This window comes from Pleurodeles waltl, chromosome 7 (genome assembly GCF_031143425.1).
Source record: "Pleurodeles waltl isolate 20211129_DDA chromosome 7, aPleWal1.hap1.20221129, whole genome shotgun sequence".
NCBI lineage: Eukaryota > Metazoa > Chordata > Amphibia > Caudata > Salamandridae > Pleurodeles > Pleurodeles waltl.
Genome location: NC_090446.1, coordinates 873825356 through 873842365, shown reverse-complemented (window position 1 = coordinate 873842365; position 17010 = coordinate 873825356). Strand labels below are relative to the sequence as shown.

The 17010-nt window shown below is 45.5% G+C and overlaps 1 protein-coding gene across 5 annotated transcripts in view; it reads left to right on the top strand.

Annotated features, from left to right (window-relative positions):
• ARAP3 (ArfGAP with RhoGAP domain, ankyrin repeat and PH domain 3) overlaps positions 1–17010 on the top strand; it is a 632921-nt gene that overhangs the window by 561148 nt on the left and 54763 nt on the right. For all 5 annotated transcript variants that reach the window (XM_069199483.1, XM_069199484.1, XM_069199486.1 and 2 more), the window contains one exon: positions 10858–10972. In XM_069199483.1, coding sequence (XP_069055584.1) covers positions 10858–10972 — 115 coding nt within the window. The remainder of the gene's footprint in view (positions 1–10857; positions 10973–17010) is intronic.

The window sequence follows — 17010 nt, the reverse complement described above, 5'->3', positions numbered from 1 at the left end:
ACGATCACGGCAATAATATTGGTATATTTACAAACAAGAACAGGAGGTGAGAAAGCACAATCATTTTCATAAGTGCTACACAGCCAGCTAGTGAGAGCGGCAATTTGATCCAACACTCAGCTGTCTCAGCCAGTTTTCACTCTGCCACCCCATAATTTTCCCGGAATACGATTCCTGGGTCCCGGTGCACTTTATTACCCAAATAACGGATGAGCTCAGTGGTCCACTGCAGTGGATATTCCACAGTCACCCAGATCGTTACAGGAGTAAGAAGCATGATAATGGATGTATCCCAGTTAATATGCAGCCCTGAATGGCTCCCAAACAGTGTCACCTCCTGCAGCACTGGCGTCAAATGACGTCCTGCATCCCGTATGTTTATATATATATAGCAATGTGTCATCTGCATAGATCGAATTTATCAACCTGTGCCCAGGGTATAGTAATCCCCTGTGCGAGTGATATTCACGTATCGCACATGCAAGCGGTACCACCACCAATGCATAAAGCAAAGGAGAAAGGGGGAACCCTGTCAGGTGCTCCTGCCAATAACAATAGGCTCAGAGACTGCACCATTGATGTGAATGCGCGCCGTGAGCTGTGCATAAAGAACATTTACCAACGGAATGTGTACATCGCCTACACCAATTCGCCACAGGGCAGCCCTTGAGAATCTCCAGGCCACAGAGTCCAACACCTTCTCTATGTAAATAAAAAACGCTACCACCTCTGGATTAAGACACTGCTCCATCCCGAAAAATGTTTGAAGATTGTATGTGAGGGAGCGACCCGGGAAAAATCTTGTCTGCTCTGGGCTTACCACTGTTGGTAAACAGTTGCCGACCCATTGGAAAGTACTTTAGCATAAAGCTTTGGGTCAACATTTAATAGAGACAGCGGTCGATAAGAGTAGGAGGCATTGGCCGGCTTCACAGGCTTCAGGATAGTGACCAGGAGAGCTTCTCTCATAGTTGGGGGCATAATGCCATCTGATGCCATTTCTGTGAACTGAGCGACCAAATGAGGTATCAGCACATCCTAGTAAGCCTTATAGAAGGCTACTGTAAGACCATCCGTGCCCTGCGCATTGCCAAAGGGCATACTATTAAGCGCCACCCAGACCCCCTCGGGGGTCAGCGAGGCCATCAGTTTTTCTCTTAACTCATTTGTGAGCTACTTCATGGATATACAAGCCAAATAGTTGTCAACTGCAACTTTGCCCATGGTGGGCTGCTCCATATGCAGTTTTTAGTAATACCTACAAAAACGCCAGACTTTCTCCTCTGTAGCATATACCGAGTGCATTGTTCATCCTGTACCTCTAATACAGTAGAGTCATCCCGGCAAGGACGCACCGTGGCCGCAATCATAGCTCCCGGACGTTCACCCTCCCCATACTTTTGCATCACTGCGTACTTTCCCAGGCGCTCCACCTCACCCTGTGCCTGCTCATGATATTCAGCTATCTTCACTTTAATGGTGACTAACAGCCTCCGGTCCTCTGTCTCCCGGTGCTGTTGCTCTAATACAGCCAGTTATTTTTGAGTTTCGACAAGCTATTCTGAATAGAGTGTAGAACTTCAACATGTTAGGATATTGTGACTCTTCTAATATAAAATTTAAAGGTTTCCCATACGTAGTAAATTTATCTACAGAACCAATGTTTGTGTGAAAAAATATGTCCATATTTTGCATCAATTCTTCCCTAAAACACGCATCAAGTAACAAGTACGGGGGACCCACCAAGTGAAAGGAGCACTGCAAAGGGGCCAAGTTTTAGCTCCAGCACCAACGGGAAGTGATCCGAATATGTACGTGGTAGGGGCTTGCAACGCTGTACTCGTGGGCAGAGCTCCCATGACAGCAGCCAAAAATCTATGTGCGTAAGTATGTCGTGTTCTGAAGAGTAATGTGTGTAGTCCATTCTGCCAGCTACATGGGATCGCTGAAGGCGTGCGGCTCAGGCCCTGCGATCTATCAAGGTCAGGACAAAGCGCACAGTTAAAGTCACCTCCCCACACCTGTGGTATGCCGACCCGCATAAATAGTATCTTGTTACATGTAGTCGCACAGGTTATTGGTGTATGGAAGGGTTCTGGGGTTGGTTTCCCCCTCTGACAAGACATATGTTAGAAGATTTCAACTAAGATAATCCTTCTTTGGAGAGAATGTCTATTGTAATGCAACCTATAATGGTGTATACATTTATAATTTTATGGTTGTATACCTGACGATTTATAACTTTATGGGAAAGCTTTCACTTACTATAGTCAGAAAAAGTTGGCTATGGTGAGAAGCCAGTGGGAAACTCTATAGACCTCATTAGTGTATTGGAAAATCTTATATTAAATACTATAGATCTGGTCTTTAAAAGTTTAAAAGTTACAACAAATAGTGGCTGTCCGAGTTATTTACTGTGAAAAGCCTATGTTGAAGCTAGCGGGCCTTTAAGGTGAGATTGTTATTACACTGCGTTAAAGCCTGTAGACATGTATTTTGTTACAAAATTACCACAGATTACTATAGCAATTAAGGGTTTTGATGCTGATATGTTGATTACCCCCTCAGATAACGGCAGAAGGTTTGGATTGGGTTAATCCTCATTCGGCCTGTTTAGGAGGGCCTGTATATTGTTTTGCCCACTGTGATTTTCTACATATTTGTATGGTTGTTGCCTTTTGGGAAAGCTTATGCAGAATACAAAAGGCCTAGGTTCGTTTCGGAGACGAGCAAATGTTAAAAACTATGGGCCTGATCAGTTCACTTGGAAAAGTTGTAGATCTGTTCTGTTTAATGCGAAAAGTTACAAAAAAGGCAGTAAACCAATCTTATTTATTGTGGAAAGCATATGTTAAAATCAGTAGTCCTTTCATGGTGGATAGGAAAACTATGTTAAAGCTTGACAACAGGCAAGAAAATCCTTACATTCCTTTTTAGGGGTTATAATATATTACTTTGGCACCATGTTTTTTAATATCAAAACTGTATGACTGAACGTTCCCCTGTGGCAAAGCTTATGCATAATACAGTGTACTGGAGACAGTTGCAGTGGTACACCATTTTTGAAAACTATAGGTCTAATGGGTTCATTGTGAAATGTTATGTCAGAGGCCATAGGTCTTATCTTTGTGTAATGAAAAGTTATGATAAAGATTGTATGTCTGACTTGTTTATTTTGAAAAGCATATGTTAAAGCCACCGGGCCTTTAACAGTGGATTTTTATTACAGTGTGTTAACAGCTGTTAGCTAGTATTTCCATAGTGGGCAAAGGTTTTGTTGTTTGTTAACTCCCTCTGATAAATCCTCAGTGGTTAAAATATTTACATTATTAGAATCCTTCTTCTGGCCCAAGGGTGTATAATGTTTTGCTTTTTCTATAAATTTGCACAAATTTAGAAACTAATGAGTCTGCAGAGCTGATTGGTTCATTGACAAAAGTTATGTCAAATGTCATGCCTTTACTCTGAAAAGTTACAATAAAGGAAGTAAACTTGACTTATTTAATATTAAACAAATATATTAAATCGAACTGGTCTTAAATGGTGGATTTATGCCATATTAAAGACTGTAGGCATGCCTTTAGTTGTATGGAACCTCACAGATTACCGTAGGGTTTTGGAGTTTGTCACCTCCTACAAACCGTGGGAATAGAACATTTGGTAGTACTTGTTAAACCCTCTCATTTGGGCCTAACTGGTTTATTTGTCTGTCATGCTCTTTCAATCAAATATGTTCTTAAAAAATGCATATATACATATGAATACTTGGGTTTATAGGGCAGTGCTCTTCTGCTATTGGTCTTATTGAGCATCATTCACATTCTGCTTCTGGCTATAACGGGATACTGCATGGTGCTATTCAACTATTGACTTGTTTGCCATATGACTAATCCATTTTGCTTCATCGCATTTGCTCATCTATCTCGAAATGAGTGCAGTTCATTGTCAGGCTGGCTGGGTAGTCCTTTAGTTTTTCATTTTCTCCTTTTTTTGCATCCCCATTAATTACTTATTTTCTTTTTTTATCCACTGTTTTATAGCTTACTGCAGCTCCCAGGAAGGTTAGCAGACCGACTGACACTCATTGCATCTGTAGTGTGCCATATCCTGTGTAGCCAAATTTGAATGGTATTGTCCATTGTATATCATTGTTTCACCGTAGCAAGATGGATGCCCATTACATCTCTACAGAGATCTGTGATGAGAACAATACCAACAGCTTACCAGAAACCAGTAGTGATCACAGGAAGAAACCTCATCCAACAGATGCTCATCAGCACGTTGATAGATATCACATTCATCCCATGAGTGGTGCCCTTGCCCCCCGAATTGCTCAAGCGTGCCCTGACTCGCAGTTAGTTACCTATAGGGATTTTTCTGCACGACATATTGAGCACACACAAGTCTGCACAGCATGAAGGATTTACATCTGAGCTGCTGCTTCATTTGTTCAAGGACCGTCTGGAGTTTCTGAATGAGGTGTAGTCAAAACTTTGTCCATTTGTTCTGTTTTTATCATCAAGATCTTCCCACTGCTTCTCTTTTTGTCCCTGATTTTTGTTTCTAGCAGCTTCATCCTTCTTCTGGAATCTTCTCCTGGATTTGCCTGGCTTGTTTATGGTTTATCGTGTGATTAGGAACTTGGTGCATTGCTTATTACTCTAGGGCTAATTTCACCTTCATTCAAGTTACAAGATTGCCAAAAAGGTTTTTTATCTTTTGTGATTTCTTTCTTGAGTGTGACACTTGACAACTTTCACATATATTTCTCGGGGCAAGGTGACATAATTACCACTTGGATGACTCACCCTTTCTTAGGTAAACAGGAAGGGTACTCAACAGTCCATCTCTGCATCCAGGTTTTGCCACTGTGGCATTTAAAATAATTATCTTGGCCACCCTGGATCTGTGCAACAGTGATACACTATGCACAATATAATTCCAAGATTTCCGGCCAGTGAAACTTGAGTAAATAAATGGCTACATAAGTGCAAGGATCAGAGACAGAGTGCATTTGCATTTGACTTATTGTGGCCCAGTGGGAGGGTGGATAATAATACACAAGATTCCGCAACCAATATATAAACTCCTGTCTGTTTATAATTGGTGACTTGTAAGGCACCCAGTCACCGATTATAAATACAAGTATTCAGAACTCAACTGTAAAAAGTTATCATAGTTGACTTCTGACGTCACAATGCCTGCTGCCTGAGCCACCAGCTGAGGTGAATGGCAGGTCAGGTCATGGAGCAACTGTTTACAGCAACAAACAGGAAACATTGCTTTTCTTTCTTCTGCTCTATTTGTCAAGCTTACACTGACTAGCAGAAAGAACATGTTTATATTTTGCATTCTTTAGGCAGTTATAAAAAATGTTACAATCTTTCTGAATGTTTCCACACATTTCAAACTACTGCAGCTTTTTTTTTAAAAAGCTGGCACGCATTGAGCTGTTTGCTGTTTTCAACAAATACCTCACAGGTTTTTAATATGTTTAATTTTGCACTAGAGATTCTGTTCTTCATATTTGCAAACAAGCGCTTTCTTTCAAATGAAAGAGCTACGCACCAAGATTTTAAGTGGTTTGTGGGAAAGATGATGTGTGACTATGTATTATATGGGATAAAGTACCACATGTCATACATAAGGATATTTCATGTCACCTCGGGGTTCCATAAACTTATATAGAGACTTGGTCGTCTGCCTTGTTCCTACATGTGGTTATGCGACTTCTTGGTGACTAGCAACATCCTTCTAATATACGGCAAGGACAACTTTATCCCTTATATTATTTAGTGTGGCTAATTGTCCACCTCAAAGGGTAAGGCCACCACCTGCTAGAAATCACAAAAACTAAAATACATGTGTGCTCAGTCCCTGATGATGTACAACAAAGCAGTCCTGTTTAAATCAGACTCAGTGTGTGAAGTATTTAAGCAGTGCATGTACTGTAGAAGAAGCCATAACAACACCATAAAACTCCACAATTCAAATGTAATATAAAGAAAAAGATTTTGTAAGCAAAATAAGACCAAACTGACAAAAATCCAGTAAAGGGAATCAGACATATGAAAACACCAGTAATAGTCTAAGGAAGAGGTAGACCAGGTGTGGGAAGCTGGCCTGGTGTGTGGTGGATACCTAAGGTACTTACACCTTATTTCAGGTCCAGATATCCCCTACTAGTGTAGTGTAGGCAGTGTCTAGAACCCAGGTTCTCTAGAGGTAGCTGTAGCTAAGCAGCCAAGGCTTATCTAGGAGACATGCAAAGCTCATTCAATACCACTGTAGTCACACAGCACTTACACATAAAGGTACTTTATTTTAGTGACACAATTACCAAAAAGTACTTGATAGGCAACCCTCCAATAGGAGGTATGTAACACACTAAATGTGTACACTAGTAATCAGAAATAGGCATATAGTGCAATAGAAATAAACAATAGTGGCACATGGGGGAGCCCAAACCATATACTAAAAAAGTGGAATATGAATGCAGTACCCCCAGCCAGGTACATGGAATCTGTAGAGGGGAGCTGGAGGAACTAGGAACCCCAAAATGTAAGTACCACAGTGCCCCCCCAGTAACCAGGAAGAACGGAGAAAGATACAGGTTTTTCCCCAAACCACCAAAAGGACGGAAAAGAAGAATAATACACCACCCAGACAAGACTGCAAGAAACCAGCTGTGAATTTCTGAAGAGGAAGAACTGAAAAAGAATGGGAATAAGTCCAGAAGTTGCAGAATTGTCTGGTGGTGGCAGGAGCCACTACCCACCGATCTATGGTTGCAGGAGTTGGTCGCTGGTAGGGCGAAGACGGTCAGCAATGCAGCCCTAAAGTCGGTTAAGGGTTCCTGAAGGATGCAGTCGATGTCCCATGCCGGATGGAAGATTGCAGTCTGCGTGTGGCGTGAAAAGCTACCAACAAACCTTAGCAAAGGCAAGAGTCACAGTAGACGAAAAGTGGGGCTGCTGGGGACCAGCAAGGTCCAGGAGGATTCAACACACGGAGGGGAGTCCCAGGGAACCCTCAGTGATTCAGAGAGTCCACAGAAGAAAAGGCAGCCTCCATAGGAGACCCACTGGAAGAGAACCCAGGAGTCACTGAGGAGCTCACGCAGCACAACTGAAGAAGGGTCCCACGCCGCAGGAGAAGGATGCAGAGGGCTGTGCGTCACAGGGAAGAGTGCTGGGGTTGGGGCTACACGGAGCCTGAAGATCCCTTGAAGGAGATGCCAACAAGCCTTGGTAGCTGCAAGAGACGCGCTGCACGGGGGTACTGTCCTACATGGGAAGGCAAGAGCTTACCTCCACCAAAGTTGGATAGCTGGAGAGTACAAAGAGGACCACTCCAGACAACCACCCATGATGCAGGATGCATGATCTACCAGCTCAGGATGAGAGGAGATCCACTCAGCCGGTCGTCTTTGCAGTTGGTGCCTGCAGATGTAGGGGAGTAACTCCTTCACTCCAAGGTAGATTCCTTCTTCCTTCTCATGCAGGCTGAAGACTTGCCACCCTCAGAGGATGCACAGCCGGGGAAATGTTTCAGAAGCTGAAAGGAGCTGTGGAAACAATGTTGCAAGCAGAGTCTTAGCCCTTGATGCAGGTTGTTGGTTCCTGAAGGGTCCAGTTGCAGTTCCAGTGGCCAGAGGTTGAAGTAAACGATGCAGAGGAATCCTGCTGGAGCCTTGCTCGTCAAATCTGAGTGCCCACCCAAGAGGGAGACCCTAAATAGCTCTGGAAGGGGGATTCATCACCTAGCCAGGTGACTACCTATCAAGAGGGGCCTCTGACATCACCTGCCTGACCTGGCCACTCAGCTTGGATTAAAGATGGCAGAATCAAGGAGCCCTCTGGAAGAGCTCAGGGCACCACCCCTGGGGTGATGAAGGACAGGGAAGTGGTCACTCCCCTTTCCATTGTCCAGTTTCACACCAGAGCAGGGACTGGAGGTCCTTTAAAAAGTGGAGACTGGTTTACACAAGGAGGGCACCAAATGTGCCCTTCAAAGCATCCCAGGGGCTTGGGGAGGCTACCCCTCCCAAGCCATGTAACTTCTATTTCCAAAGGAAGAGGGTGTTACCCCGCTCTCCCAAAGGAAATCATTTGTTCTGCCTTCCTGGGCTTGAGCTGATCAAGCAGCAGGAGGGCAGAAACCTACCTGAGGGGTGGCAGCACCTTGGGCTGCCCGGAAAACCCCAGAAAGCTGGTAAGAGCAATGCTGGGGGTCCTCTACGGAGCCCCCAGAGTGCATGGAATCATACTTCCAGTACTGGCAACAGTATTGGGGTATGATTCCGACATGTTTGATACCAAACATACCTAGGCTCAGAGTTGCCATCATGTAGCTGGACATAGGTAGTGACCTATGTACACGCATAAAAAGGCGTCCCCACACTCACAAAGTCCATGAAAATGGAGCTGGAGTTTGTGGGGGCACCTCTGCTTATGCATGGATGTCCTCACACACAGCTACCTGCACTCTGCCCTCTGGGCTAGGAGGGCCTACCATAGGGGTGACTTACAGTGAGCTGGTGCAGTGACCTGTAGTGACCTGTAGTGAAAAGGATCCATGTGCCCTTTCACACAAGCTGCCATGTCAGACCTACAGATACATTTTGCATGGGCTTCCCGTGGGTGGCATAATTCATGCTGTAGCCCATGGGGGACCCCTTTTGCCTCAATGCCCTGGACACCTGGATACCAAATACTAGGGACTTCTGTGGGGGCAACAGTATGCCAAATGTGGTGAGTGTGTGTTCCAAGCAACCAAGTTTAAAGGGAGACAGCATAGTCACTGTGGTCCCCGTTAGCAGGATTCCAGTGAACACAGTCAAAACATACTGACAACAGGCAAAAAATGGTGTACCATGCCGGAAAGAGGGTACTTTCTTACACCAGACCTAGCCATGATTAGAGGCCAACCATAGTGGTGCCCTTCTAAGAGACAATAAGTCGATTGGCCCTGGTGAAAGTCTGGAAATCAAAAACCTTTTAAGTTCCAATGCAGAAAGGGACTTTCTCGCTTTTTAAGAAGAAAAAGCCTCCTTGAGTGGGCTGCCTCTGAAATTATAGCCACTAGCGTGGATCTGAAAGCCGAATACTTGAAGCTAGTTTGTGCTTCTTGAGGTTTGGAGATGTACACTGAGCATTCCTAATGCAGAATGGGACTTAGTCATTTTTTTGGAGGTGCTGGCAGTCTTGAGTGGGGCGAAACTCAAATTCAGTCTGACGCCATGAAACTACAGATTGGATACTTTCTCCCGCAGGTCCCCCTGGAGCTCAGATGGTAAGAAATTCAATTTTTCAGTTTCCAAACTTTTTCTTGTACCTACACAACAACACAAGTACACCTCTAGGACCTTGGGGAAGGGCACATAGAGACTCTCAGGGTGTCAGGCAGAGTGCAACAGCAGATCCACTCCAGTTTTAGTTGCCATTGATCGGATGAGCAGGTAAAAGCCCCTTTTTTATTGTGTCCCTATAGCCACACAAGAAAGCAGCCAAGTAACCCTTTTTTGTTCAGGCAACAAGAGGGAGCAGGTTCAGCCCTTCTGGGTTCCTCTCTGGTCCCTGACAGCATGTCCACCCATCTTCTGACCTTCCACAGTTCCAGAAAGTGTTCTCCCCTTGTGCAGAGCCTGTTTAGCTAGGGTAATGAGCAGTCCCATCCTCTGTGGTCACTTAAAACTGGTTGTCTTGTAGCTTTCCTCCCAATGAGTTTGGTGCGAGCCTGATTATGGGGACAAAGGTTTTCCAGGTGTCACCAAACATTTGCTTGTGACAGGGCAGGCCCCTTTTAAATTACTTAAGTTCCTGGACCACCCAAACTGTTCTTCCTGACTGGGAAAGAAAGCATATTCCTACTCCCAGGCCAATTGCCTCTGGTCTGGAAGCTGTTTACACATCTCTTTCTTGTCTAATTCTGGCCAAGTACAGGTTGAGCAGTTGCTGGAGAGCTAATTCAAAGTAACCTCCAGAAGCTTCTGGTTGGTTGAATGAAACTTTCTTAAAGCTACATTTCCGATATGTTTTTAAAAAACTCAAATTTCACCATTAGGTTAAATTGTTATTAAATATAAAAATAATTCTTTGAATGGAGTCAGTGGCTGGTACAGGTCAGAAGTTATAGGTTTAAGTATATAATCTATACCTTCACCTTTCCTATGTACCAGTTACAGCATGACCAGTTACAATGTCATTTTGGGCCTAGTCACTTGAGGTACATGTCACTTATAATGTTACATGTGCCACTCTTAAATATTATGCACACTACCTTGTGGGCAGAAAGGTGTGCTCATGGGTGTCTTAAATAGTATTGAACGTCAATATTTCCTCCCAGTCAAAAAGAAGTGTGAAATATCTGGGCGGCATGGTTCAAGCTGCTGTTGCTGTCGAGCTACACAGAGCAGGCTAGGAGCCATGTTTTCACTGTCACAGAATTAGATGGCACAATAGGTACTGCAGCCCACGAGTGGCATTTAAATGTCCATACCATGGGTGTATTTCTGCACCACATATTAGGGCCTTATAGTAAAGATAAATGTGCCAATCTGGTTTTAAGTTAATTTTGACTTGTTTTAGTAGTCAAGAACACTTACACAGGACACTCACTAGCAGTTGGAGCTTTAGATTACAAGCTACCCTCCCCAAAAAAGAGAAAAACACGGGGGACCACTCAAAAAGGAGTCAATTTGCACCAGTCCTAAACTCACAGGTGACTGAAGAGACGCTTTCAGTTATACGCCCGACATATTGGCATTTCCGATGCGTGTTATTAAAATGTGCCATCTGTTTCCAGCCCTTATACTTCAGTGCTTTTTTCTCAGCTTTTTTTCTTCTTCACACGCAGGTCTCCCCTGCTATGTCAGCAGAAGAACTGACCAATCATGTGCTGGACATGCGAAATGTGGCGTCAAGCTTGGACATTTGGCTGACATTCGAAGCAGTTGAAAATGGGGAGCTAGGTTAGTTGATGGGTGCACATGTTTGTTGGCATGGGTTGTTTGTGAAAAAAAACAGATTCCTCAGGTGTTTATTTACTTCATGCAATACGTTTTCTAAACAAATCAAGGCACCTTAAAAACTGATGTTGCGTTTAAAAACAAAATGTAATTTGAACGAAAAAGTGAAATTTAAATGGAACATTGCAACTTCACTACAGTGGTGTGGGGAGGGTACTAGAGCCCGAAAAATGTGATAGCATGTAGAGCAAGCTTGTCAGTTCATCTTATCATTGATCTCTTGAGTACTGCGTGAGGGAAGCAGACGCTTCAGAGCAGGAAAGTTAGCAGGCGCAAGGGCTCTCGATAACTAAAACGCACATATGGCGAGATATGGAACAGTGCTTACAATATTGTGATAACAAACCACACACCACACTGTAATCTATGGCATTAGATGTGCTGTGCACGAAGAGAGATATTCAAAGCCAATAGTCATCTTGTCTTGAGAAAAGATAAAATACAGAAGTGTTCAGCTTGAATTTTATTTGGATTGCCAGATTTCACAGTAATATTCAAAACTACAGCATTGAAGGGAATACTTCCTAGAATGTCTTAAATCAGCCAAGGTGTGCCCGAAAATAACTTTAAAAAACTGCCACACCTCTCTCTAAACTGAATGCAAGTCTTGACATGGGGATATGCTTTCAGAGGTAACTAGGTGAAGCTTTTATAGTTCTGACCCATGTTAGTAAAGATCTCCACGTTGAAAACCACAGCGACGGCACTGTAGAGGAGAAAGGGGGTATTAGCAGTTATTGGTCACTGGCCACTGGCCACTGACTACTTTAAAAAACATATTTCTGGCACATTCATAAAGGGAAAGCATTCCTTTGGGGGGACCCTTTATGTTGGCGAGTTGGCTATTACTACATGTTTGTGGTTGGTAAAGTAATAATATTTTGCAAGGGGATTTCAATCACAAAATATTAGTATATCCTATTTCAAATTGGTATTTTGAAGGAACACCGTAAACGCGCCTCTTTTAAAAACGGAGTTGTTATTTGGTTGCAAACTCAAATCGGGATTCGGTAACAATTTACCGAATTGCTGTTTGGGTTTCATACATGACAAAAAGCCTTTTGCGGGCACAAACGGCCTGATTCTCTGAACCGGACCTTTTGCAATTTCGTAAAGGCTTCGTAGATCTGTATCTCTCTGACTTGAAGTTTGTCAGCATGGGAGGCAAAGACTGCGACACTGCCTTCATGAAACACAGAACAGAGCACGGTTCGAGGGAAGGGCAGATGGATTGTCTCTGCACAGCATCAGGCTAGGTTGCAGGGAAAAACATATGTATTTGTAGGCTATCTAGTTTGAGTGGAGCATTAAATATGTGAATGTGCTCTATGTAGTTGTAGGAAGTTGGCTCTGTATGTGCTATTTCAAAGTAAGGAATAGCATGCACAGAGTCCAAGGGTTCCCCTTAGAGGTAAAATAGTGGTAAAAATAGATAATACTAATGCTCTATTTTGTGGTAGTGTGGTCGAGCAGTAGGCTTATCCAAGGAGTAGTGTTAAGCATTTGTTGTACATACACATAGACAATAAATGAGGTACACACACTCAGAGACAAATCCAGCCAATAGGTTTTGTTATAGAAAAATATCTTTTCTTAGTTTATTTTAAGAACCACAGGTTCAAATTTAACATGTAATATCTTGTTTGAAAGGTATTGCAGGTAAGTACATTAGGAACTTTGAATCATTTCAATTGCATGTATACTTTTCAAGTTATTCACAAATAGCTACTTTAAAAGTGGACACAGTGCAATTTTCACAGTTCCTGGGGGAGGTAAGTTTTTGTTAGTTTTACCAGGTAAGTAAGACACTTACAGGGTTCAGTTCTTGGTCCAAGGTAGCCCACCGTTGGGGGTTCAGAGCAACCCCAAAGTCACCACACCAGCAGCTCAGGGCCGGTCAGGTGCAGAGTTCAAAGTGGTGCCCAAAACGCATAGGCTAGAATGGAGAGAAGGGGGTGCCCCGGTTCCGGTCTGCTTGCAGGTAAGTACCCGCGTCTTCGGAGGGCAGACCAGGGGGGTTTTGTAGGGCACTGGGGGGACACAAGCCCACACAGAAATTTCACCCTCAGCGGCGCGGGGGCGGCCGGGTGCAGTGTTAGAACAAGCGTCGGGTTCGCAATGTAAGTCAATGAGAGATCAAGGGATCTCTTCAGCGCTGCAGGCAGGCAAGGGGGGGCTTCCTCGGGGAAACCTCCACTTGGGCAAGGGAGAGGGACTCCTGGGGGTCACTTCTGCAGTGAAAGTCCGGTCCTTCAGGTCCTGGGGGCTGCGGGTGCAGGGTCTTTTCCAGGCGTCGGGACTTAGGTTTCAGAGAGTCGCGGTCAGGGGAAGCCTCGGGATTCCCTCTGCAGGCGGCGCTGTGGGGGCTCAGGGGGGACAGGTTTTGGTACTCACAGTCGTAGAGTAGTCCGGGGGTCCTCCCTGAGGTGTTGGTTCTCCACCAGCCGAGTCGGGGTCGCCGGGTGCAGTGTTGCAAGTCTCACGCTTCTTGCGGGGAGTTGCAGGGTTCTTTAAAGCTGCTTCTTGAAACAAAGTTGCAGTCTTTTTGGAGCAGGTCCGCTGTCCTCGGGAGTTTCTTGTCGTCGTCGAAGCAGGGCAGTCCTCAGAGGATTCAGAGGTCGCTGGTCCCTTTGGAAGGCGTCGCTGGAGCAGAGTTCTTTGGAAGGCAGGAGACAGGCCGGTGAGTTTCTGGAGCCAAGGCAGTTGTTGTCTTCTGGTCTTCCTCTGCAGGGGTTTTCAGCTAGGCAGTCCTTCTTCTTGTTGTTGCAGGAATCTAATTTTCTAGGGTTCAGGGTAGCCCTTAAATACTAAATTTAAGGGCGTGTTTAGGTCTGGGGGGTTAGTAGCCAATGGCTACTAGCCCTGAGGGTGGGTACACCCTCTTTGTGCCTCCTCCCAAGGGGAGGGGGTCACAATCCTAACCCTATTGGGGGAATCCTCCATCTGCAAGATGGAGGATTTCTAAAAGTTAGAGTCACCTCAGCTCAGGACACCTTAGGGGCTGTCCTGACTGGCCAGTGACTCCTCCTTGTTGCTTTCTTTGTTCCCTCCAGCCTTGCCGCCAAAAGTGGGGGCCGTGGCCGGAGGGGGCGGGCAACTCCAGCAAGCTGGAGTGCCCTGCTGGGCTGTGACAAAGGGGTGAGCCTTTGAGGCTCACCGCCAGGTGTCACAGCTCCTGCCTGGGGGAGGTGTTAGCATCTCCACCCAGTGCAGGCTTTGTTACTGGCCTCAGAGTGACAAAGGCACTCTCCCCATGGGGCCAGCAACATGTCTCTAGTGTGGCAGGCTGCTGGAACTAGTCAGCCTACACAGACAGTCGGTTAAGTTTCAGGGGGCACCTCTAAGGTGCCCTCTGGGGTGTATTTTGCAATAAAATGTACACTGGCATCAGTGTGCATTTATTGTGCTGAGAAGTTTGATACCAAACTTCCCAGTTTTCAGTGTAGCCATTATGGTGCTGTGGAGTTCGTGTTTGACAAACTCCCAGACCATATACTCTTATGGCTACCCTGCACTTACAATGTCTAAGGTTTTGCTTAGACACTGTAGGGGTACAGTGCTCATGCACTGGTACCCTCACCTATGGTATAGTGCACCCTGCCTTAGGGCTGTAAGGCCTGCTAGAGGGGTGTCTTACCTATACTGCATAGGCAGTGAGAGGCTGGCATGGCACCCTGAGGGGAGTGCCATGTCGACTTACTCGTTTTGTCCTCACTAGCACACACAAGCTGGCAAGCAGTGTGTCTGTGCTGAGTGAGAGGTCTCCAGGGTGGCATAAGACATGCTGCAGCCCTTAGAGACCTTCCTTGGCATCAGGGCCCTTGGTACTAGAAGTACCAGTTACAAGGGACTTATCTGGATGCCAGGGTCTGCCAATTGTGGATACAAAAGTACAGGTTAGGGAAAGAACACTGGTGCTGGGGCCTGGTTAGCAGGCCTCAGCACACTTTCAATTGTAAACATAGCATCAGCAAAGGCAAAAAGTCAGGGGGCAACCATGCCAAGGAGGCATTTCCTTACACAACGCCCCCCCAAACGAAAGAGGATGAGACTAACCTTTCCCAAGAGAGTCTTCATTTTCTAAGTGGAAGAACCTGGAAAGGCCATCTGCATGGCAGTCCCAGGTCTGTGTTCCACTATAAAGTCCATTCCCTGTAGGGAGATGGACCACCTAAACAGTTTAGGATTTTCACCTTTCATTTGCATCAGCCATTTGAGAGGTCTGTGGTCAGTTTGAACTAGGAAGTGAGTCCCAAAGAGGTATGGTCTCAGCTTCTTCAGGGACCAAACCACAGCAAAGGCCTCCCTCTCAATGGCACTCCAACGCTGCTCCCTGGGGAGTAACCTCCTGCTAATGAAAGCAACAGGCTGGTCAAGGCCATCATCATTTGTTTGGGACAAAACTGCCCCTATCCCATGTTCAGAGGCATCTGTCTGCACAATGAACTGCTTAGAATAATCTGGAGCTTTTAGAACTGGTGCTGAGCACATTGCTTGTTTCAGGGTGTCAAAGGCCTGTTGGCATTCCACAGTCCAGTTCACTTTCTTGGGCATTTTCTTGGAGGTGAGTTCAGTGAGGGCTGTTACAATGGATCCATATCCCTTCACAAACCTCCTGTAATACCCAGTCAAGCCAAGGAATGCCCTGACTTGAGTCTGGGTTTTTGGAGCTACCCAGTCCAGAATAGTCTGGATCTTGGGTTGGAGTGGCTGAACTTGGCCTCCACCTACAAGGTGGCCCAAGTAAACCACAGTTCCCTGCCCTATCTGGCATTTGGATGCCTTGATAGAGAGGCCTGCAGATTGCAGAGCCTTCAAAACCTTCTTCAGGTGGACCAGGTGATCCTGCCAGGTGGAGCTAAAGACAGCAATATCATCAAGATAAGCTGTGCTAAAGGACTCCAAGCCAGCAAGGACTTGATTCACCAACCTTTGGAAGGTGGCCGGGGCATTCTTTAAACCAAAGGGCATAACAGTAAACTGATAATGCCCATCAGGTGTGGAGAATGCTGTTTTCTCTTTTGCTCCAGGTGCCATTTTTATTTGCCAGTACCCTGCTGTCAAGTCAAAGGTACTTAAGAATTTGGCAGCACCTAATTTATCTATGAGCTCATCAGCTCTAGGAATTGGATGAGCATCTGTCTTGGTGACAGAATTGAGCCCTCTGTAGTCCACACAAAACCTCATCTCTTTCTTTCCCTCTTTGGTGTGAGGTTTGGGGACTAGGACCACTGGGCTAGCCCAGGGGCTGTCAGAGCGCTCAATTACTCCCAATTCCAGCATCTTGTGGACTTCCACCTTAATGCTTTCCTTAACATGGTCAGACTGTCTAAAGATTTTGTTTTTGACAGGCATGCTGTCTCCTGTGTCCACATCATGGGTACACAGGTGTGTCTGACCAGGGGTTAGGGAGAAGAGTTCAGGAAACTGTTGTAGGACTCTCCTACAATCAGCTTGCTGTTGGCCAGAGAGGGTGTCTGAGTAGATCACTCCATCTACTGAGCCATCTTTTGGGTCTGATGACAGAAGATCAGGGAGAGGTTCACTCTCTGCCTCCTGATCCTCATCTGTTACCATCAACAGATTCACATCAGCCCTGTCATGGAAGAGCTTAAGGCGGTTCACATGGATCACCCTCTTGGGGCTCCTGCTTGTGCCCAGGTCCACCAGGTAGGTGACCTGACTCTTCCTTTCTAGCACTGGGTAAGGGCCACTCCATTTGTCCTGGAGTGCCCTGGGAGCCACAGGCTCCAGAACCCAGACTTTCTGCCCTGGTTGGAACTCAACAAGTGCAGCCTTTTGGTCATACCAAAACTTCTGGAGCTGTTGGCTGGCCTCAAGGTTTTTGGTTGCCTTTTCCATGTACTCTGCCATTCTAGAGCGAAGGCCAAGTACATAGTCCACTATGTCTTGTTTAGGCTCATGAAGAGGTCTCTCCCAGCCTTCTTTAACAAGAGCAAGTGGTCCCCTTACAGGGTGAC